Source organism: Chelonia mydas, chromosome 4 (assembly GCF_015237465.2).
Source record: "Chelonia mydas isolate rCheMyd1 chromosome 4, rCheMyd1.pri.v2, whole genome shotgun sequence".
NCBI lineage: Eukaryota > Metazoa > Chordata > Testudines > Cheloniidae > Chelonia > Chelonia mydas.
In genome coordinates, this window is record NC_057852.1 from 10,774,630 (window position 1) to 10,799,574 (window position 24,945).

Consider the following 24,945-nt stretch of genomic DNA (forward strand, 5'->3'; position numbering starts at 1 on the left):
CATCACCCTTACCACCTCGCCTGCCCTACTCATGGATCACTGGGGCACAATCAGGGCCAGAGCTTTTTGCATTCAATGCCCAGCGCGATACTGCTAGTGCATCTAGGTCAGAGCAGCCATCACACACTCACAGCCTTGAACATGAGCGCCTGTTTTTATCTTTAAGAGGGAAGGTGGTGAGGAACCAGGCCTCTCTGCTCAGTGTTCTCTTCAGCAACTCAGGGAATGCCATTTTTGGATCAACCAATTAACCTGTGGGAGTTGAAGTTTCCATTCTCAGAGCAGGTAGCTGGCAAACACCCAGCTTCCTCGTTATCTTGCTTGAGGGCAAATGCCGTCTCTGTGGGGTGTTCTCAGAACTCCACCCATCTCACAAACTCAAACAGTTTAAACTGCCTCTATCATGATGCCAACAAATAACTTGTCTCTGGCACGGTTTAGGCATATGACAAACTGAAACAGCTACTTCTCTGCATAGGCACCTTTTACTTCAGCTACTTGTTTGCAGTGAATATTTGTTTTACCTGAGCCACATTTTTAAAGGAAATTTCCACCTAAAGAATTTGTAAGACACCTTTTCTTGGCATTTATCATTAATGTCTGGTCTTACCCAACTCCTCAAGCTCATCCAGGCGGCCACCTTTCACTGTAGTCTGTAACCCTTTGATTTTCTTTTCAAGGTGATTTCTCAGATCCTGAAGTCCTTGCTGCAGCTCATCTCTGTTAGCAAGTTCCAAATTGGCCAGAGTTCGTTTGGTCTCCACTAATTCATAGAAAACCTTCTGGTCTATGGCAGTCAAGTTGCTGATCACCTCACTGATCTGTCTTACTATTGCAAACTGGGAGTGTTGCAACTCCAGACTGTCCAGACTCTTTGTAGTTGCCACTCCAGTCGAGATTTCACTTCTGCCTACAACTCATCCCTCAGGCTATTCTGGAAAGACTCTAGATGCTGCTTTAATTCCTTTTGCAAAGTCTCCTATTGTTTTAGGCCTTGTTATACTTTTTGTCCAGCTTCAATTTCTCTGAGCACTTCCATTATTTGTTCCATCTTGGTTCAACAGAAAGGCCAGCTCACAAGCTCTCTCCCTGAAAACTGCGTCCCATGTTTTGTCCTGAACGGTTAACCAAAGTTCAGGGTCCTGTGGGTTGTTTCCGTTAGCAAGAGAAATTGAGAACGGAGACAGGTATCTGTGAAGCAATCCTGTTTACTTGTAAAGAGTACACAAAGCCCTGTTTCCTTCAACACAGGAGGAATCAGACAGCAGGATGCAGTGTCTTCCAGCCAGCACTCTGCTCAAAAAAGCTCGCTATAGAAGCTTTTTTCCCCCTAGGGGCCATTCTCCCAGTCCCAGGGCTTGTTCAGCTGTCTCCTTGGCTTTCTGTTCCTTTTCTCCTAGCTTCTCTGACACAATCCAATCCAATGAATCCCCTGCCCCTAAGACTGTTATCAGATCACAGAGGAACACTGTGGGTCACATGACAACGCCTACTCCAGCCTTGCATGTGACTTTGTTTTGGGCAGAGGCCCCTAACTGTTTCAGCTATCTGGTTCCATAAAGAAGTTGAATTATTATATATTTTTATTTTTACATTTATCCAGAATGAGGGGCACTGATACACCCACCAGTTTCAACAAGGTTTAACCCAACCTATGAGAGTATTTATCTGACCAGCACCTCACAATGTTAACTGTATTTGTCCTGACAACACCCTGTGAGGTAATGCAGTCCTAGTATCCCCATATACAGATAGGGAACTGAGGCAGAAAGAGACCGAGGCCTTGTCTAAACAGGTATTTTGTGTTTGTTTGTTTTTAACCAGTACATCGATTTCCATGAAGGTCTGTTTTGGGTGTTTTTTTTTTTAAAAAAACAAAACAAAATAGCTATACCAGTATAATCTCTAATGTGGACTCAGTGATGTTGACTGAAATGTGCCTTGTACTCATAACTTATTCCCCTTTCCACATGGGAAAAGGCGATGCTGCTATAAACACCTTAACACATCCCTCCTCACTCCAGGGGTGGTACCATTTTAGCTACAATGGTATCGCTAACGCAGTACAATTTACCTACAGACAAGCCCTATGTAACTTGCCCAAGGTCACCCAGGAAATGTGTAACAGCCCATGAAGTTGAAGCAAGGTGTCTGGAGCCCCAGGGTAGCACCCTACCCACTGGATTAGCCTTCCTTTTAGAAAATGCAGCCCTACATTTTTGATGTTATGGTATAGACACAATCATGGCAAACAAGAGCAGTCTTACCTAAAACATCGCTGTAGTACTGACTCCATTCTCTCCACAAAACCTGGTGAAACAGAACATCCTGAAGAGCATAAAAGAGCATGTTTTCCAATCTCTCCATGAAGGACATCCTGTCCGTCAGTCTCCCCGTGCTGGCAGGTACGTACGAAGGTGGGGCTGGAAGCCCCCCACACAGCCGTTCCACTGTGTTCCCTTCAGAGAACCGGAAAGTATAGACAAAAGGGATTTCAAGCAACTCTGCTATCAGCTCACCGCCCGGAGAAAGAGGGTCTGAGATTAGGACATCAAACCCCGCTTGCCGGAGCTTTGCTATCAGCCCGGGGTTCAGCACGACACTGTCACAGGTCTGCTTGATCATCCTGATAAGGACTGCCATGCTTTCCGTCAGTTTCACCAGGCCCTCCCAGTAGGATAGATTGGGAAGCTCGTACATCCACAGATGCAGGAAGTCCTCCAACAGGGCTTCCACGGTCTGCTTAGTAAAGGGCACCGGCAGGACCTCAAAGTCAAATGGGGAAGAGGACTCATTGTAATCGACGAGCAAACTTGTTGAAGGCACCAGGACAGTCACATTGTGGCCCCGAAGGGAGAGTTCCTCCAGCACCAGTTTTATGTTGAGCCAGTGACTGCCATCAGTGGGCCAGACCAGCACCTTCCCACATGATCCTGAGCCCCAGCAGCTCATGTGAACCCACAGCACCAGCAAAAGCCACTTCTTCAAAATCATGGCTGCACGTCTGCGACTCTCACTGGAACTCAGTTCAGTTCCAAAGTCCACTGTGTAAACACTTCTAAGCACGGCCCACAAAGACTGGATCCTGAACACTCCGATCTTGATAGAAGAATAAGGTCATTTCAGTGCAAAATTACCATATGTGGCGAAAGACTCAGCCAGTACCAAATCCTGTTCTGAATCACCTAGGATTTTCCTTCCGGAATGAAACTGATGGATTCTCCTGCAGGAGTGAAAACAACCTGCTCCCTCTGCTGGACAGCTATTGTTACACAATGTGCATTTCCAGATCTGCAGGAAAATTACAGTCTCTGAATTGCAAACTACAACCCCAGTCCAAAGCTCACTAAATCAATGTGAGTCTTTCCACTGATTTCAGTGGGCTTTGGATCAGACCCTTATTACCAGGACTTGACCCTGTAATCACTGGTTTTTCTTTCACCAATCATGACTCACTGTCACCAACTTATTCATGATTTGTGATTGGCTGATGAATAGTTTTACAGACCCACTTGGGTCTGCGGCATTTGGGAACACTTGTCCTGAATGTGAGTGTGTGACTGGTCATCTGGTTTCTGCCTCCGCGCTGGGTGATAGGAGTAGTTCCTGAGGAGGTCCCTGGGGAGAATCAGCAAAGGTGGGAGGCACTCCCGGAGACGGGCAGGCAGAGGAAGCGTTAGGACATCACAGTGTCGCAGTTCTTGCCCACTTGGCTGCTGCTGCGGCTTCTCTTGCTTTCCAAGTGAAGTGCTCTTGCTGGCTTCCCATTTCTCCATGGTGGTGGGGGCAGGGCTGCAGAGCCCCCATGTCACACGGGCCAGCACCTATTACACACAAAGCATAGGGCCAGATTGCCCCTCCCCCTATGGGAAAACCCCCAGGGCAAAGCAAAGGGAGAACGGGTTCTCATGAGATGCTCTGTGGAGGATGGCCCCACACAGAATGGGGCAGCCCACTAACCCCATGATCCCCCAGGAGCCACGTGGATCTCACCAAATCAGCAAGAGACCTGGGCAATCTGCATGGAAGCCCTGTGCCTCCGCACTTCCACAGAGGGACTCAGAGTCATGGTGCAGTGGAGCCAGGATTACAGGGACCCCACCAAACACGGCTGTCTCCAGGATCCCTCCTGTAAGGGGAGTCTCACGCAGTGGGGAAGGGGCGGCATGATAATAGAGCTGGGGACTGTATTATCTTTCTCTGGGAAACTGCAGGGCTGATGGTGGGACAATCCTAATCACCCTACCCCAGCTGTGTGTGCGTGCAGATCCCTGGACCCACAGAGAGCCCTTTGCCGGCTCTGGGAGGAGGTGGCTGTGAAGGCAACTGAAGGATAGGGCATGGATCACTGTATTATCTTTCCATGGGATACTGCATCACCTCTACCTCTGCCCCACCCCACTCCATCACTAGGGCACCCTCAGGGCCAAAGTTTTTTGCATACACTGCGAAGCATGATACTGCTAGTGCTTCGAGATAATAAAGCAGCCATGACATACTCCACCTTGAACATGAGAGCCTGCTTTTATCATTAAGAGGGAAATTGGTTAGGAGCCAGGTCTCTCAGCTTAATGTTCTCTTCTGCCATTCGAGGAATGCCCTGGATCAACCAGTTAAGCCTTTGGGAGGAGAGAGTTTCGTGGAAGTGTCCATTCTCAGAGCAGGTGTAACACTGACAGACCCCTCCATCGTTATCAGGCAGGATCAAACCTGGGACCTCTGGAGCTGAATGCATGAGCCTCTACCGCATGAGCTAAAAGCCACGTGGCTGTTAGCTGAGGCTGGAGAGCAGACTCAATCTCGCGAAGTGGTCTCACCACATGGGACAGAACACCACACCCAGGAGGCGTGTGGGTTACACAGGTACCTTGTCAATGCACGGCTTCCTCATAATATTGACTGTAGTTTATTTCACAAAACTCTGATAAAAATCAAACTCCAACAAGTTTTAATTACTTCTGCCACGATGCCAACAAATCACTCCTCTCTGGCACTTCTTAGGCATATGGCAAGCTGACACTTTCGCTTCTCTGTTGAACTCATGTCAATGTATTGTTACCTCATTCTCCCAATAGCATGCATCCGTTTTGTCCACCTCTCACATCAGGTCTGACACCCAGATTGCAAGATCTCTGAGTCAGGGCTTATCTTTTCTGTTACTTATCTGTACAAGGCCTACCACAGGGGCCTTGACTGTGGTTCACAGGAGCTACCATAGAATAAACAACCAATTACCATGAGCATAATAAATTGGACTGGTATCTAGAAAAGTAATTAGGTGATTTGAATAAAGAACCCGGGGTGGGGGGGGGAGGAGGGAAGCGGTTCAAAAACACCCGAAGGATTTAGAAGCTCAAGTCCCTCAATGGTGCTTGTGCTCCTACATCCCTTACACACTCTTGAAAACCTCTTTTGGTCTAGATTTTTTATTTTGTAAAGACAGTTTAAACTCTTTGTACATAAAGACAAAGAGCCAAACAACTAGTGACTTTATAACAGTAGGTTTAAATTATTTTTTCTTTTTTTTTTGGTGAGCAACGTCAGCCTATCGAACCAGGGAAAGCAAACCAGCATGAATCCATTTTATACCTGAGTTCACATGGGGAATGATTTATCTTCTCCCCCTTTGCATATCAGCATTATTTGCAGTACAGCAGCTCCTGATGTATGCTAGATTCTATACAGACACATAGGACAGCAGGCTGGGCCCCAAAGAGATTACAGTCTCAAAAGACAAAACCAGATGAATGTTTCAACAACTCCACTGCTACCCCTTCTCATCTGGGAAACTCAGTATGTTGCACCTTCACTGGGTGATGTCCCAAAAGTCTCCATTTCAACAGCACTAGTCACTTATAACTAGCTACTTATTGTTCATTGCAGTATTTGCCCTGATCACACCTTCATCTGGGCCTTTTGAAACACATTCTTCGAAAACGTAGAGTAGTCAGGACCTGATTGATAAGCCCTGGCAGCTCCGTTTACGTCAAGTGGACCTGCATATGCTTAGCCCCTTTCGAAATCAGGCCTCATTTTGTCATTCTTATAAAAAGGTTCAAAATAGAAACTAGAGCCCAGAGTGTTATATTTGATCAATTCACTTTCAAAATGGTTCCCGGTGTCGGAGAGAAGGCTTCGGATTCTTTGACCATGGGATGGTGTTCCAAGAAGGAGGAGTGCTAGGCAGAGATGGGCTCCCCTAACGAAGAGAGGGAAGAGCATCTTGGCAAGCAGGCTGGCTAACCTAGATAGGAGGGCTTTAAACTAGGTTCACCAGGGGAAGGAGACCAAAGCCCTGAGGTAAGTGGGGACATGGGAGACCAGGAGGAAGGACGAGCAGGAGAGCATGAGAAGGGAGGCTCCTGCCTCTTACTGAGAAAGAGGGACAATCCGTGAGTTATCTCAAGTGCCTACACACAAATGCAAGAAGCCTGGGAAACAAGCAGGGAGAACTGGAAGTCCTGGCACAGTCAAGGAATTATGATGTGATTGGAATAACAGAGACTTGGTGGGATAACACATGACTGGAGTACTGTCATGGATGGATATAAACTGTTCAGGAAGGACAGGCAGGGCAGAAAAGGTGAGGGAGTTGCATTGTATGTAAGAGAGTGGTATGACTGGTCAGAGCTCCGGTATGAAACTGCAGAAAAACCTGAATGTCTCTGGATTAAGTTTAGAAGTGTGAGCAACAAGGGTGATGTCGTGGTGGGAGTCTGCTATAGACCACCGGACCAGGGGGATGAAGTGGACGAGGCTTTCTTCCGGCAACTCACAGAAGTTACTAGATCACAGGCCCTGGTTCTGATGGGAGACTTCAATCACCCTGATATCTGCTGGGAGAGCAAAACAGCGATGCACAGACAATCCAGGAAGGTTTTGGAAAGTGTAGGGGACAATTTCCTGGTGCAAGTGCTGGAGGAACCAACTAGGGGCAGAGCTCTTCTTGACCTGCTGCTCACAAACCGGGAAGAATTAGGAGGGGAAGCAAAAGCGGAGGGGAACCTGGGAGGCAGTGACCATGAGATGGTCGAGTTCAGGATCCTGACACAAGGAAGAAAGGAGAGCAGCTGAATACAGACCCTGGACTTCAGAAAAGCAGACTTTGACTCCCTCAGGGAACTGATGGGCAGGATCCCCTGGGAGAATAACATGAGGGGGAAAGGAGTCCCGGAGAGCTGGCTGTATTTTAAAGAATCCTTATTGAGGTTACAGGGACAAACCATCCTGATGTGTAGAAAGAATAGTAAATATGGCAGGCAACCAGCTTGGCTTATCAGTGAAATCCTTGCTGATCTTAAACACAAAAAAGAAGCTGACAAGAAGTGGAAGATTGGAGGCAACCTAGTGACAGAGGATGTGGAAAAAGCTAATGTACTCAATGCTTTTTTTGCCTCTCTCTTCACAAACAAGGTCAGCTTCCAGACTGCTGCACTGGGCAGCACAGCATGGGGAGGAGGTGACCAGCCCTCTGTGGAGAAAGAAGTGGTTTGGGAATATTTAGAAAAGCTGGACGAGCACAAGTCCATAGGGCCGGATGCGCTGCATCCGAGAGTGCTAAAGGAGTTGGCGGATGTGATTGCAGAGCCACTGGCCATTATCTTTGAAAACTCATGGCGATCGGGGGAAGTCCCGGACTACTGGAAAAAGGCTAATGTATTGCCCATCTTTAAAAGAGGGAAGAAGGAGGATCCTGGGAACTACAGGCCAGTCAGCCTCACCTCAGTCCCTGTAAAAAGCATGGAGCAGGTCCTCAAGGAATCAATTCTGAAGCACTTAGAGGAGAGGAAAGTGATCAGAAACAGTCAGCATGGATTCACCAAGGGCAAGTCATGCCTGACTAATCTAATTGCCTTCTGTGACGAGATAACTGGCTCTGTGGATGAGGGGAGAGCGGTGGACATGTTGTTCCTTGACTTTAGCAAAGCTTTTGACACGGTCTCCCACAGTATTCTTGCCAGCAAGTAAAAGAAGTATGGGCTGGATGAATGGACTATAAGGTGGATAGAAAGCTGACTAGATTGTCGGGCTGAACGGGTAGTGATTGATGGCTTCATGTCTAGTTGGCAGCCGGTATCAAGTGGAGTGCCCCAAGGGTCGGTCCTGGGGACGGTTTTGTTCAATATCTTCATAAATGATCTGGAGGATGGTGTGGATTGCACCCTCAGCAAGTTTGCAGATGACACTAAACTGGGAGGAGAGGTAGATACGCTGGAGGGTGAGGATAGGATACAGAGGGCCCTATACAAATTAGAGGATTGGGCCAAAAGAAATCTGATGAGGTTCAACAAGGACAAGTGCAGAGTCCTGCACTTAGGATGGAAGAATCTCATGCACCGCTACAGACTAGGGACCGAATGGCTCGGCAGCAGTTCTGCAGAAAAGGACCTAGGGGTTACAGTGGACGAGAAGCTGGATATGAGTCAACAGTGTGCCCTTGTTGCCAAGGCCAATGGCATTTTGGGATGTATATGTAGGGGCATTGCCAGCAGATCGAGGGACGTGATCGTTCCCCTCTATTCGACATTGGTCAGGCCTCATCTGGAGTACTGTGTCCAGTTTTGGGCCCCACACTACCAGAAGGATGTGGAAAAATTGGAAAGAGTCCAGCGGAGGGCAACAAAAATGATTAGGGGACTGGAACACATGACTTCTGAGGAGAGGCTGAGGGAACTGGGATTGTTTAGTCTGCAGAAGAGAAGAATGAGGGGGGATTTGATAGCTGCTTTCAACTACCTGAAAGGGGGTTCCAAAGAGGATGGATCTAGACTGTTCTCAGTGGTAGCTGATGACAGAACAAGGGGTAATGGTCTCAAGTTGCAGTGTGGGAGATTTAGGTTGGATATTAGGAAAAAGTTTTTCACTAGGAGGGTGGTGAAACACTGGAATGCGTTACCTAGGGAGGTGGTGGAATCTCCTTCCTTAGATATTTTTAAGGTCAGGCTTGACAAAGTCCTGGCTGGGATGATTTAGTTGGGGATTGGTCCTGCTTTGAGCAGGGGGTTGGACTAGATGACCTCCTGAGGTCCCTTCCAACCCTGATATTCTATGATTCTATTGTGAGCCACCTTATTACCAGTGTCACAATAGAACCTAGAGGCCCCAACTGAGAATCAGGCCCCATTGTGCTAGGAGCTGTATAACCATACAGCAGGAAAGCTTTCCATCTAAACAGGCGAGATGATGAATGGATGGGAGAGAGGCAGGATTATTTTACCCATAGTAAATGGAGCCATGAAGAAGTGAAGTGACTTGCCCAAGGTCACATAGGTAGTCTGTGGCGGAGCTGGGACTAGACTCCAGATCTCTTGCCTCCCCAGTCCAGTGCTTTCACCATAAGGCCTAGTGGTTACTTGTTGGGCTGCCTTATAGGATCATGCCAAAAGAAACGGATGGAATGATTTTAGGCCCCGATTTCCTCTCCTGGGGAATAATCTATGGAGGGGAGAGAAACAGCTGTGTTTTTCAACCAGCAGAGTTTCCTAGGGTCTTTCCCTTTCTCCTCTGCCTCCCACCCTCTCAGCTGCACCATGTAGAGCAGGAAGTTGGCACAGCTGGGCACTGAGACCAAGGCTTTTTCTTCTCACTCCCCTTTCTAGCTGTGAAGAGACATGGCAAGGCTGGAAATGTCACAAGAATGTTCAGCTGGGGAACTAAGCACAGAGAGATTAAGGTGTGGGCTCCATGCAGTTTTTGTATTGATGTACTTTCAGTTAGGGATGTGATTTTTTACCAAAATACCTATACTGGTACAACCCCTGGTGCGGACACAGTTAGACTGATATAAAAGGTGCCTTAGGCCAGGCCTACACTAGGAGTGTTTTGCCAGTATGCTAGCTTGGCAAGTGCTCCTTAGAAGACCGCAGCTTATACCAGCAAAACTGGGCTTTTCCGGTGTAGCTTATTCCAGCCCCTCTAAGCAAAACAAGCTATACAAGTAAAAGGGCAGTTTTGCCGATACAACTTTGTTTATGCTAGGGGCTAGTGCCAGTACAGTTGTCGGCAGAGATCACACCTCCTCACAGCCCTGATGGACATCACTATTGCCAGCAAAAGTTTGCAGGCTACACTTGGCCCAGGAAATTGAAGCCAGGTGCCTGGAATCCTCACCCACTGGACTAGGCTTCCTTTCACACAATGCGGCCCACAGTAAAGACACAATCATGGCAAACAAGAGCAGCCTTATCTAAAACATCGCTGTAGTACTGACTCCATTCTCTCCAGAAAACCTGGTGAAACAGAACATCCTGAAGAGCGTAAAAGAGCATGTTTTTCATCCTCTCCATTAAGGCATCCTGTCCGTCAGGCTGCCCATGTTGGCAGGCACATACAAAGGAGGGGCTGGAAGCCCCCCCACATAGCCGCTCCACTGTGTTCCCCATAGAGAACTGGAAAGTACAGACAAATGGGACTCTAAGCTTCTCTGCTTCTAGCTCCCCACCCAGCACTAGTGGATCTGCGAGGAGAATGTCGAAGGCAGCCACCCTCAGCATCTTCAGCTCCTCCTTCCACACCACCAAATCACAAGTTGCTTTGTTTATAAGACACCACCTGTGATATTAAGTTACACATCCTGGAAGTGGTCTCCCAGTATGAAAAATTGGGCAGTTCATAAAGCCACATGTGGAGAAAGTCTTCCTTCAGGGACGCCATATTCTCCTTTGTGAATGGCACAGGGATCACCTCAAAATTGAAAGGGGAAAGTCTGGTGGGATCTGTGCCCAGAAAGAATGAAGGCAACAGCACAGTCACCTCATGGCCTCTGTCTGTGAGCTCTTCTAAAATGGACTTTATATTGAGCCAGTGACTGATCAGCTGGCCAGACCAGCACCTTCCCACAGGACCCTGAAATCAAGCCAGAGCCCAGAACCAAAAAGAGTGCTGTCATACACTTCCCACACATCATGTGGCTGCGTTTCCTTGTAAGCTGTTCCACTCTGCCTGCTTGCTTGCCTGCTTCTTTTGATCCAGGTGCCAGTACGTAAGAGGACAGCCCACGGAGGAGGTTATGTTCTAAAACTTCCAACATCGATTAACCTTGGTTATCTCAGAGTACAGGGAATACCTTGGCAATAAAAATCAACCTGTGCTAGCACAAAATCCTGTCCTGGATAAGACAGTATGAATCGCCTGCTTCAATCCACAGCAGGAAACAAGATTCGAGTCCAATCACTCCCTCTGCTGAGCAATCACTAACATTAATTCTTGCTCTGGATGAATTACTGCTCTTCTTACAAACTGCTACTGTCCCTACTGCAGAGAAAGAACTAGCCACCAGATAGAGTAGGGACTCGAGAAAAATAATATTGACTTACTGTAGGAAAAAGAGCATTAAGGAGAAAGAAAGAAATGCATTGCCAACTGGATTGCAGCATATGGGTTTCTGTAACTGTTTTCCAGTGCTAGATCCTATAGGAGCTGTGATAGGGGAGCCAGGAAAGTGACAGCATGTCTTCTACAGCCAGTCTGTACAGTTAGGGGTTTGCTTTCACATGGCCATGTCTACACTACCCGCTGGATATGTGGGTAGTGATCCATCTATCGGGGATCGATTTATCGCATCTAGTGTAGATGCGATAAATTGATCCCTGCTCGCTCTGCTGTCGACTCCGGAATGCCATCAGGGCGAGAGGCGGAAGCAGACTCGATGGGGGAGCGGCGGCCGTTGATCCTGCCCCGCGAGGACACGAAGAAAGTGATTCTAATTTGATCTAAGATACGTCAACTTCAGCTACGCTATTCTCATAGCTGAAGTTGCGTATCTTAGATCGAGTCCCCCCCGCTGGTGTAGACCAGGCCAAATTTTATACCTGGAGTTAACTTGAGGTAATTAACAGATTTGTAAAGGCTGATGTGGACACAGGGCACACATTTCATCATGTTACACGGCCTTGTTCTTTTCTCTAGGGATCAGCATAGCCTGTCTGCAGTGGGGAGTGTCCACACTAAGCCTTTAGAAACGTTAATTACCTGTTAACAAGTTAACTGACAATCAACTACCTCAAGTTAATTGTCAATCAATTATCTCCAGCTACAAAAGTCTAGAGAAGACAAGGACAGGCCCTTTCTATTTGCGATAGTTCACCTGTGATTCTTTTGGCCTCTGTTTTCACCAGGTTTTTTTCTTCCGTCTGCTTTGTCTTGTTTCCTATGTTGGCTGCTTCTCTCTAGGCTATTAGGCTGGGTTAAATACCCTGGGCCTCTTCTCACTCCTTGATGCCCTCCTTCCATCACTCTATGGCATAAAAGGGCACCAAAGCCAGCTGACCTGGCCACCTGGGAATTCCCCTTATGCAGGGAGTATACAGCCTTTAATCCTCTTCATGCAAGGGTTTCCCTCTTATGCCTTAAGTCAATGGGAGTCTTTCCAACAGGCTGTCAATCAGACCTAAAATTGTAAGTAGTCACCAAAAGAAAATAAATGCAGTTTCATGAGGCTATTCGAAGAAGCCATGCAGAAGAGCAACAGAACAATAGCAGTCATCAGCTCCAGCTCCTTCATAGGCATTATATACTCTCAGATGTATCTCGCAGTCTCAAAATTAGGTACAACCTCCATTATCTGAATGTAATGAAGGCAAGAATAAACTGAGATAAGTGAGATTTCAGATAGCTGAAGAGTTTCTGGTGTAAGGGCTTGTCTATGTGCAAAGTTGGTTTAACCAAAGATGGACATGACCCTAGTTTGGATAATTGAGGCGGACCGTGCTGCATTTGACATGAGAAACGAGAAGTGTCTGACTGAGGAAGCAAATGTTCAAACCATGTGCATGATGGCTTCCTCCTGCTCTAAAGAAATGCTGCACCATGACAAAGAAAATAATTAGAAGTGAACTACTCATGGATCCTCTTGTTATTCTCTTTCAATGGCATTCCAGGCCAGTTGTGGTTTGGTGAAACATACTGGTAGCAGCCATGTGTGCCACCACGGTACATATATAACAAAAGGAGTCTTCATTCCTGCAAGGTCTTCACAACAAGTGCTTCAGAGGAGATTCCAGCCACACACTTCCGTCATCAGAATGGACAGCGTCACTGGCTGAGAAGGGGAAGGAGGAGAGAGGTCGGAATGGATTCAATGAAGCTGCTGTAATCAGAGGGTCCTGGACCTCATTTATCCCTGTTTTAGGCCAATGTCTCTCTGTTGACTTCAGTAGAGTCATTCCTGAGTTACAACAGTGTCAGAGGAGAGGCAGCCCCATGGACTCATCAAATATCTTCCTCTGTCTCAGAGAAAAGAGACCGTTGATTATGTTTCCCTACTTCTGATATACAGATGTTTACCCTCCAGTGAAACCTCTACATTGACAAGGCCACATACTCAGCTCATATAAACCAGTGTCACTCCACTGAAGTCCATTTACACCAGCTGAGGATCTGGCCCTGCACTCAATCATTTTTTGTCACCTTATGTTACCCATCCCTTTCAAAAATAGGGGTGAGTACTTACAGAAACTCACCCAATACACTGCTATAATAGGAGTCCCATTCCTTCCAAACCAGGAGCTGCAGAAGGTCATGAATGAAGTAGAGCAATAGGTTTTCAGTCCTCTCCAAGAAGGACATTTTTTCTTGTAGTTCAGAAGTGGCAGCTGGCACATAAGAAGGAGGAGTCAATATTTGACCACATAGTCTCTCAAATGCAAAGCCTGGGGAAAACTTCAGGGTGAAGATAAATGGCACCCTCAGCAGCTCCGCCAGCAGCTCCCCACAGGGAAGCACTGGGTCTGAGAGAAGGACATCATACTGGGACAACCGCAGCTTTTCCAGCAGCTTCCTGCTTTTTACTGCCCCATCACATATCTGCCTCTGGATGTGAGAAATGCTACGCGAGAGGCTCCTCATTGTGCTATGCATTTCCCAGAAGGAGACCTGAGCTTTCTCATAGACCCAGAAATGCAGGAATTTTTCCCACAGTGATCGCAGCCCGTCAGATGTAAATCCAACCTCAATGGGTTCGAAATGAAGAGCGGAAGCTGAAGTAGTGTTGACAGAAAGGGATGCTGAATGGACCAGCACTGTAATGTTATGGCCCATGCTTGCCAATTCTTCAGTCACCAGTTTCAGATTCATCCAGTGGCTGTAATCTGCAGGCCACACCAGCACCTTCCCAGAAAGCACATTCTCTGTCAGCAGGGAGAGGCAAAGAAATATCTTGCAGATGCACTGCAAATGTAGCATCCCTGCAGCAGCTGTGAATCAGCAGACAAAGGCTGTGTTCACACAGGGATCCGCCTTAAAAGGGTGAGTCATACAAAATTCATGTTGTCAGTAAGAAACATCCCATGATTTACGAAACACCCATCTCTTTCTGGAAAACCTGGATGGAAATTCTATTCAGCCTGGAATAACTTTGCAGATCCCCCTATCAGACGGTACAAGCAGTGAACACTGAACTTGCTGTTCCATGTGATTTTAAAACTAAGGGCACAACAGGGAGTTAGGCACCCACTGACTTTTAATCAGAGATAAGGGCCAGATTTACAAAGATATTTAGGTGCCTAATGAGGCAGATAGGTGCGTAAACTGCTTAGGTGCCTAGTGGTATTTAGACAAGTGCCTAACTCCCCTTAGCTTCAAAGGGTGTTAGGCACCTAGCCTGCTTAGAATGAAACAGCTCTAAAGCAACACTGTTTGACCACACACACAAATAGGGAAATGGTTTGAAGAACTTGCCTCCTCTACAGCATCCCCAATGATCAAGGATGTCTTTCAGATGGTTAAATTGGTCTGCAGCTTGGGATCCTTCTGGACTCCTCCGTGTTATTGGCTGGCCAAATAACCCTGGCAGCAAACAATGCCCACCCACTTCCACCTGCTGAAGAGAATGAAATACACATGTGCAGCAAGACCAGGGCTCTGCTGAAAAGAAAGGGTTTGCAGGTAGCCTGTTCTCTCAGCAATTGGGTGGCTGAAGGAGGCATGCTGTGGCCATTGAACCTGAACTGCACTCCAAGTTCAATGCCCTTGGCAGAAATTGGAGAATGAGCTACAGGCCTGTTGCTACTATCTGCCTCTGATAAATGGGTTCCCTCTTTTTAGGAAACATTCCCCTGAGTAGTACAGCTAATTTAGAAGCGGCTCTAACTTTTCTGGGGCCCCTCTCCTTCAGCCGCCGTGCAAGCTGGGACCTGGGGGACTCTGCCCCTCTGACACTGGGTCTGAGCTCCTCTCCCTGCCCCACATATGTGAGCCAGGATCTGAGGGCCCCTGCTCCTTTGGGGGAAGGGGAGTTGAGCTCCTTTCCCTGACCCCCTGGGATCTGAGGTGACCCAGACACTGTACAGTGGAGATAATAGCACTTCCTTATCTCACAGGGGTGTCGGGAGGATAAATACATTAAAGATGGTGAGATGCTCAGATACTATAGTAACACAGGACAAATAAGTACCTGAAATGGAACTAGACTATGCAATGAGATGTTTGGTATAAGAGCTGTATGCTCTTCTTCATGCCCCTAGGTGACAGTAACGTACCGTAGACTGGATTTTAAAGTCTTTAGTAAAGCCTGTAGCTTTTTTCCTGGTAACCTATTTTCTCTGCACTTAAGAAATCACTTGAAGTCCCTTTCACTGTGAGAGAAAAATAGCTTCTAAGCTTCTGCCTGGCAATATTTCTCATTGCTTGCCAAGTTGCATTGTTGTTGCCCTAATGTCTTTCATTGCAGCTTATGTGTACTGTTTGGATCATTCTTTCCTTTTTCATTCTCTCTGTCCATTCTTCCCCTACAGAAGCAGACAGATATTGTAATGGAATAGCTATGGGAAACCACGGTGAGTCAAGTGATCTGCCAAGATTGCAATATGACAATAGAGGTTCATTTTCTTGAAGCATTAAGGGCTCAATCTTGCAAGGTGCACTGAGGCTCAGTCAGGTACTGGAGTCAGTGGGAGTTGAAGGTGCAGTTCAAACCTATTAAAATGTCATCCACTGATCATATGTAATTAGTATTTAAGTAAATTATCAGTGTTACAACACAGATTAGCTCCACTGACAACAATTCAGAACAAGGGTTCTATGTGAAATGACAGAAATTGCAGTGCCCTCATTGCTTATTACCGGATGCAGTGTATGTAAGCATAATTTGTTTTGAAAAGAGAGGCTTGGTTTTAACTAACCTGTGATGTACGTATGGGCTTTGGTTACAAAGCCATGCCTGATTTCAGTATACCCACTGAGAACCTCTGAATTTTCCTCTCACTCACCCAGCCAACTTGCCCATGCTGGAAAGGAATGGCAGAGTATATTTTATCTTCAGCCGTTTATCCACAACTGATCTGTAGCACTGACACAGAGAAAACTTGAAAGTCATCTTCACTATATTCATAGATTTTAAGGCCAGAAGGGATCATTAGAGCATCTAATCTGATCTCCTATGTAACACAAGCCAGAGAATTTCACCCAGTTACCCCTGTATTGAGCCTTATATCACAGAAGAGCCTCCAAAGTTAACATATCTTGCCATTAGGGGAAAATATGGCTTGGGTTCTGGGTCATGTTAATGCTACCCAATACGGAAGCGGTTCATGAAGGAGAGTATCCATGGTGGTTGTTTAGAACATCGTGGCAGTAGTCTCTCTATAATTTAGGCTGTAACTAAGATTCTAAAAATGCCCCAGCAATGACAGTTCATTCTGAATGTTGGCAGGTTGTGCCGTGGGCCAGGGTTGGCTTCATAGGGAGAATCTCAAGTCAGTTGAACTAGGGATTCCTAAGAAACAGCACACTAAAAAATTGACTCTTTTCAAAATAAAAAAAAGATTGTAACATTTTCTGCTCACCCTTCGTGAGGGGTGAAATGTCTACCCCTGTGCTTTTGTGGCTGACATCTTGTGCCGGGGGCCACAAAGAAAATTTGGTACATAAAATACAGAAAGGTATTAGGCTTTTTTTTTTTTTTTTAGGAGCTATGGAAAGGCCATAGGGACTGCTGGTGATCCATAGACAAAGGTCAGACTAAGGGATCTGTCTGGCCTTAAAAATCTATGGATATATGGCTCACAAGCATTGTGTGAAGGTTCCTGACTGAGTTCATCACTAGGTCTCCTCTGAACCTAACAAAAAGCACAGAGGGAATGGGGAATATTATGTGCTTGCTTGCTTCTCAGCTGGATTTGAACCCAGGACCTCCAATTCCACAGTACAGACCTTTACCACATGAGCTAAAACAGTAACTACCTCAATTAGCTAGCAGCACTTGTAGGTTTTATTATCTTATGGGGACCAGCCACTTGAAGGGGACACATAACAGCACTGAACCAGTGGGTTACACTTATATACTCCCATCAAACATCCTTTGGTCTAGGAGCAGCACTGGGCTAGGGACTAGGACTTCTAGTGTCACCTCTTCCAACACCTGGCACTAGTAGTTACCTCACACCCCTTATTACTGAGCTAGTCATTGTGTCCATGTGCTGGAAGAGAAACAAGCATCATTAGCCCTCTTTTAGAGATGGGATAACTGTAGTCCACAGGAGACACAAGTTCACTTCTGGCACTGCTGGGAATAAAACCCTGGTCTCTCATCTATTCTCTTGTAAGTATACATTATAAAGCACTTTAATTACATAATCACATGCAATTTGTTCTATAGGACCCCTACCTCATTGAGTGCATCAGCGGGACAGTAAATGAGACAGACAGTTGGAAAGCTTAGATTGTAAGGTCCTTAAAGTGCCTAGCACAACCGGGTCCCAGGGTGACCAGAGAGCAAGTGTGAAAAATCGGGACAGTGGGTAGGGAGTAATAGAAGCCTATATAAGACAAAGCCCCAAATATCAGGACTGTCCCTATAAAATCAGGACATCTGGTCACCCTATGGGGTCCTGGTCCATGAGTTGGGCTCCCTCCCAGGCACTACAGTAATACAAATAACAATTAATAAAATAAAATAATAATAAATAATAATAAAGGCTGTTCTCCCATGGTCAAGGCACTGGACTGGAACCTAAGAGAGCTGAATTTTATTCCTAGCTCTGCCACAGTGTGGTGGGGGGCAAGGCTCAGTTATGACCATGCAGATGCACAGTGGGGCCGGACGGATGTTGTATGGGGCAACTTTAATTCTGTCACCTCCTAACTTTTAAGTGCTTGTCTTTGCCACATGAACATTCTTCTGACATAGATTTTTGGATGTAATATCATTTAAGACTTTAAATAACAGTGAGAATACGAATGAAAGAGTGAAATGCTTACCTAGAATTTCACTGTAATACGAATCCCATTCTCCCCAGTAGCTCTGAAACACATAGTCTTGTAGGTGGTAAGACACTATGTTTTTTATTCTTTCACTGAATGACAACTGGTCTGTGAGCTCAGACAAGGCTGCGGGTGCATACGAAGGCGGAGAGGGGATCTTCCCACAATGCCTCTCCACTGTTGAGGCTGGTGTGAACCGCAGAGAGTACACAAATGGAATTCCGAGTTTGAGAGCAACTAGGTCACCACCGATAGTCACCGGATCGGACAGAAGCACATCGTACTTGTCCCTCTGCAGCCGTGCCATTAAGTCCTGGCTGGCTAGCACACCATCACACAGCTGTCTATTCATCTTATTCGCTTTGCTGATCAGCTTTCCGAGCTCTTTGTAGAACTTCCAGAAGGTCAGTGTGGTTGGTCTGTTATACAGCCACAAGTTCACAATCTCCTTGATCAAGGAGTCAGTGTAGTTCTTTCCGAAGGGCACAGGGTACACCTCAAACCTCTCAGACATCTCAGCATGCGGTGTGATAAAGAGGGAAGCATTTGATACTAGGATGGTGACATTGTGCTCTCGGCGTATCAGTTCCTGTATAATGATCTTAACATTTAGCCAGTGACTGGCTTCCGTATGCCAAATAAGCACATTCCCACAGAAGACCGTTCCTATCAGAGTGACCTGAAAGGCTATAAATTGGATGTGCTTCTTTGACACACTGGTGGCGAAAGCCATGGTGGGTTTGGTGACTGGATAGGAATAAAATTTTCCCTCTCAATCACTTTCTCAGTCTCTCAGTGATGTGGAATAGCCACTTGACCAGTATCCTAACGACGAACAGACATGCTCCAGAAGAGTGGGTTTTCCAAACCTGTATGGTGACGGATACACCTGAAACACAAGAACAGTTTAGGTGTCTGGATTAAAAAGACAGAAGGGGTTATGGTATTTCTTTCTTGTTTAACCCTTCTCTTTCCACTTGTTTTTTAATCGTTAGTTTCCGCTGAGGAGAAAGAGGGCCAGTAGAAACCCTAACCATTAGTTAAGTCTTCAAAAATAGGGCTTCAAATGAAACTTAAGGAGTGCATGAGCCTTGTGTTGATCCCTCTGCATAGGGGTGAATTTAACACTTTGGCTTTATCGGTGGCAGTACTAAGGCATTTCCAGACAAAAATATTAATCATGGAAATGAGGGTAAGTATGGAATGTCTCATGATGCTCTTCACTTGTCAATTTGTTAGGGAAGTATGATGATTGGCCTCCTGTTAATTTTCCCATGCAGGGCCACTGGAAAGCATATCATGATGTCAGGACTGTGAAGGTTTGCTTTTTTATCTGTAACATGATTAGTATTTATTTGTTCTAATGTTTGTGTTACTTACCATAGCAACTTTACCTTTAGTTTAACACAGGTTTTTCTTTTGGTCTAAATATTTTCTTTTCTCCCACCCTGCCCCCCGCTTTTAAAAAAAAAGATGTGGTGACACTAGTGGCAGCCAGAAGGTGGCGCTGTTACAAGCGGTGTGATAAGGTCTATTCAAGAAATGCTTATTGGCAATGGTGAGGCAACCGGCCACCACAGCACAGAGCCTTGTGTGGGGAGAGGCCTCTGTAGCAGGGGTCAGAGTTGGTGAATCCCCCAAAGGGCTCTCTGCAATGAGGAGGGGCTGGTGCCTCCCATTGCCATGTGCTCCAAGGCTGGTGGGGAGAGCACCACTTTCCTGGTCCTCTGCCCTGAGGATGGGTGACCCATAGAAGAGGAATACTGGGCCAGGGTAGCCCCCTCCCCTCAAAGTCTCATGAGTGGCAGCACCAGTTGTGGTGGGTTAGGGAGGAGCGAGCCTTGCCTGCTCACTGAAGGACCAGTGGTGGCGGCTGGAGGGCTTCCTCCTCCCTAAGGAGAGCCAGCAGCAGCTCCCACAGTAACCTGGGCCCCCACCCTTCATCCCTATTAGCTGCCTGAAGAGCAGAAACACACTAAGATCCATCTTAACCTTACTCACTGATAGTTTGGCTATCTACCAACACACATCACTGTGTACGTAAGGACATAAGAATGGCCACGCTGGTCAAACCTATGGTCCATCTAGCCCAGTATCCTGTCTCTGACAGTGGCCAATGCCAGGTGCTTTGGAGGGAATGAACAGAACAGGGTACAGAGTAACAGCCGTGTTAGTCTGTATTCGTAAAAAGAAAAGGAGTCTTCTGCAGTTTCCACGATATGCTATGCATCCGATGAAGTGAGCTGTAGCTCACGAAAGCTCATGCTCAAATAAACTGGTTAGTCTCTAAGGTGCCACAAGTCCTCCTTTTCTTTTTAAGAACAGGGTAATTATCAAGCGATCCACCTCTGGTTATCCAGTCCCACCTTCTGGCACTCAGAGGTATAGCCAGTGATGAGCTGCCAAAATCTTAACAACGGGTTCCCTCCTCACCCCACGAGGGGGTTGTTGCCCACCCCCGCCCCCTCAGGACTCCTGCCCCATCCAACTCCCCTGCGTTCCTTGACGCCCCCCCAGGACCCCTGCCCCATCCACCCCCCTCCCCTGACTGCCCCCAGAACCAGGCAGGAGGGTCTCATGGGCCACTGTAGTGAGTGCCCACCCCACCCCTAAAAGCCAGAGGCACCTGCCAGGGGGCAAGGTGGGGAGTCCCAGCGGTGCTTACCTAGGGCAGCTCCCAGGAAGCATCCGGCAGATCCCTCTGGTTCCTAGAGGCGGGGGAGCGTAGCCAAGGGAGGAGCCGGGGGAGCAGCCACTCCCCCCACTGATCACATCAAAAGTGGCACCTTAGGCGCCAGCTCCCTGGGTGCTCCAGGGCTGGAGCACCCTCAGGGAAAATTTGGTGGGTGCAGAGTACCCAGCGGCAGCTCCCCGCCCTGTGCCCGGCCCCAGCTCACCTCACCTCCACTCCGCCTCCTCCCCTGAATGCACTGCCCCGCTCTGCTTCTCCGCGCCCCCCCACCCCCTCCCCCCCAGCTTCCCGTGAATCAGCTGTTTGGCGGGAAGCCAGGGAAGGCTGAGAAGCAGGCAGCAGCTTCCCGCTCAGGCCCAGGGAGGCGGAGGTGAGCTGGGGCGGGGGAGCGGTTCCCCTGCGCCCCAGCCCCCGGGTTACCAGCTGCGGCGCTGGCGGCCCTCCTCGCCCCCCCACCCCAGCTCACCTCCGCCTCCCTGGGCCTGAGTGCGAAGCCACCGCCTGCTTCTCAGCCCACCTCGGCTTCCCGCGCGAACAGCTGATTCACGGGAAGCCTGGGGGCGGGGCGGAGAAGCAGAGCGGGGCGGGGCAGCGCGTTCAGGGGAGGAGGTGGAGGAGGAGGGGAGGGGAGGGGAGCTGGGGAGCTGCCGGTGGGTGCTCTGCACCCACTAAATTTTCCCCTTGGGTGCTCCAAGGCTGGAGCACCCGTGGAGTTGGCGCCTAAGGCGCCACTTTGGGCCGGTTAAATTTAGAAGCCCTTTTAGAACCGGTTGTCCCTCGTGGAACAACCGGTTCTAAAAGGGCTTCTAAATTTAAACAACTGGTTCTAGCGAACCAGTGCAAACCGGCTCCAGCTCACCACTGGGTTTAGCCATTGATGGACCTATACTCCATGAACTTATCTAATTCTTTTTTGAACCCACTTACACTTTTGGCCTTCACAACATCCCCTGGCAATGAGTTCCACAGGTTGACTGTGTGTTGTGTGAAGAAGTACTTCCTTTTGTGTGTTTTAAACCTGTTGCCTATTCATATAATTGTGTGACCCCTTGTTCTTGTGTTATGTTAAGGGGTATAGAACTCTTCCCTATTCCCATTCCACACCAGTAATGATTTTATAGACCTCTATCATATCCCCCCTTTGTCATCTCTTTTCCAAGCTGAACAGTTTCAGTCTTTTTAATCTCTCCTTATACGGAAGCTGTTCATCATTTTTGTTGGCCTTCTCTATACCTTTTCCAGTTCCAGTCTTCAAGATAGTGGTGTACCATGGGTTTATATAGTGGCACTATGATATTTTCTGTCTTATTATCTATCTCTTTCCTAATGGTTCCTTATATAACAATAGCTTTTTTGACTGCCGCTGCACATTTGATGGCCACTGCACACTAAGCGGATGTTTTTAGAGAACTATTCAAGATGACTCCAAGATCTTTCCTGAGTGACAACAGCTAATTTAGACCTCATCATTTTGTATGTATATTTGAGATTATGTTTTCCAATGTGCATTACTTTGCACTTATCAACACTGAATTTTGTAACGTCTGTAAATTTTGCCACTTCATTGTTTGCTCCTGTTTTCAGATCATTTATGAATATGTTGAACAGCACATGACCCAGTACAGATCCTTAGGGGACCTGCTATTTATCTTTTTCCATTCGGAAATCTGAACATTTATTCCTACCCTTTGTTTCCTATCTATTAACGAGTTACTGATCCATGAGAGGACCTTCCCTCTTACCACGACTCCTTATTTTGTTTAAGAGCCTTTTGTGTGGGATCTTGTCAAAGGCTTTCTGAAAGTCCACGTATACTACATCAACTGGATCACCCTTGTCCACATGGGTGTTGACACCCTCAAAGACATAGATTGGTGAGGCATGATTTCCCTTTACAAAAGCCATCTTGACTCTTCCCCAACATATTGTGTTCATCTGTGTGTCTAATAATTCTGTTCCCTACTACCATTTTGACCGGATTGCCCAGTACTGAAGTTAGACTTACTGGCCTGGAATTGCTAACATCACCTCTGCAGTCTTTTTAAAAAATAGGCATTACATTAGCTCTCCTCCAGTCATCTAGTACAGAGGCTGATTTAACAATGTTTTCTGACTGCCATGTCCTTCTGAGCCCCAGTAAACACCCATGAATATTGGTTACTCCCAATACCATGCAGCATAACTAGTAATTCACACATAACATTTAAAACACAGGCACCACAAGTTCAACCCCATAGTTCCTACTTAAGTACCTAAATAATTATCTTATGAAGCTTTCTCGGACTCTAATAGAAGTGGTGGGTGCTTGAACCCTCTGAAAATCAGGCCAGTTATTTAGATGCCTAAATGTGGATGTAGGAGTCTAACTTTACATCCCCAATTTGGAAAATGTTGGCCTTTTTCATATTCAGACTTTTTAAATTAACAAAAGTTTCCCAAATCCATGAGTCTAAAGCAAATTAAGGTAGTGTCCTGGAACAGTACAGTGTATCCCAAATCAAAATCATTTACCATCATCATCAGAATTCATACCTAGTTCTTATAAACGACAGGTAGTTTTTCAATTGCTACTAATTAAGTAGACAAGTGGGGTTCACTTGTATACCCAACGCAGTTCACCACAAACCTTGTAACATTAACTATTCTGTCAGTGCCTGATTTTCCACTAACTAATTTTACCATTATGCAGTGGCTACTCTGGAATAGCCTCCACTGTGGACACTCTATTCCAGAATAAAAATCACTATATTCTAGAATGATCAGTGCACTCACAAAGTCCACTAATAATTCCAGAATAAAGTGACTTTTAGTTTGGAATAGACTGCCCAAACTGGGAGCTATTCTGGTCAATTTCCCCATGTAAGCAAGCCCTAAGAGATGATACATACACATATACCAGAAGGCAGATTTCTTCGGTCCTAATCCGGCAACTGGTTCCTCTTAGGCAGATTCCTGCTTTGGAGCCTGCAAGCACAGATGCAGTTGCAAGGTCTGGGCTTTGGTTTGCCTATCAATATCTCAACGAGATGATCCTGTAAGAAGTCGATATAAAATTATATCACCAATCAAACAAAATATGGAACTTCTGCACAGAAAGTTGCAGAAAAAAATCATGCAAAAATCTCTTACCTAACGGAACATCCTGATATATTTTTTAACTAATTACTTCTTTTTCTTCATAATTAAGTACAGTTTATGTCAACCTACTGTATTATCCACTGCACACACTGTCCCATTGCTACTCACCTGATCTTTCCTTTAGAAGCTCTTGCAGCACTTGTGCATCAGGCAAAAGTAAAAGGAGCTTAAATACGTTTACCCCAAATAGAGCTCTTAAACAGGAAGAAAGTAATATGATAAGGAGCCAATCTGCACCAGGAAATATTTTGTGGAATCATTTAGGGCTTTGTTATGCTCCAGTTACTAAATAATAAAGATTATCTCCACAGCTCTAGTATGGGTGGGAACATCGTAACTGGCAATCTCCACTAGCCAAATAGGGCCAGATTTTCAAGTGCTAAGTATCTACTTCTGGGGCCAGATTTTCAGAAGAGGTCAATTCAGTTTAGGCACCTAAATCAGGGCCAGATTCTCAAAAATGCTCAGCACCCAGGAGCTCCACTGAAAACCATGGGAACTTCTGCGTGCTGAATCTTTTAAAAAAATCTGGCCACTTCATTTAAGTGCCTAAACGGGAGCTGTGTTTTTCTGAAAATTTGGCCCTTAAATAAAAGCCTAATTTTCAAAGGTGCTGAGCACGCACTAGTTCCCCACTGAAGTCCAGAGAGAAACTATGGCTTATTGTTCGTATTTACGATTTTTAGAAATGCTCAGTGGCTCACAGCTCCCATTGACTTCAGTGGGAGCTGCTAGGTCTGCAGCACTTTTGAAAATCAGGACACTTACTTATGCACTTCATACAGACTTAGGAGCCCCCCATTTTAGAACATTTTGACCTTAATGTATCACATTTCAATTTCAACCTTTTATAAAAAACCTTCAGAATGTTGGGCACATTCTACCACTAAAATCAGGCCAGAAAGGTGAACGTGGGG

General features: G+C 46.5%; 1 protein-coding gene across 6 annotated transcripts in view; it reads right to left on the minus strand.

Annotated features, from left to right (window-relative positions):
* LOC102936292 (UDP-glucuronosyltransferase 2A1) overlaps positions 1-24,221 on the minus strand; it is a 46,676-nt gene extending 22,455 nt beyond the window's left edge. The window contains exons 1-3 of one of the 6 annotated variants that reach the window (XM_027826596.3): positions 24,137-24,221; positions 23,779-23,922; positions 18,196-19,087 (exon numbers count right to left, since the gene is read on the minus strand). In XM_027826596.3, the coding sequence (XP_027682397.2) occupies positions 18,196-18,931 (736 nt within the window). In that variant the 5' untranslated portion in view covers positions 18,932-19,087; positions 23,779-23,922; positions 24,137-24,221. Of the gene's footprint in view, positions 1-610; positions 765-2,267; positions 3,206-18,195; positions 19,088-23,778; positions 23,923-24,136 lie in introns of those variants that run through there. The other 5 variants (XM_043544427.1, XM_027826595.3, XM_043544428.1 and 2 more) reach the window with 5 other exon arrangements.
* Between the last annotated feature and the right edge of the window lie 724 nt (positions 24,222-24,945).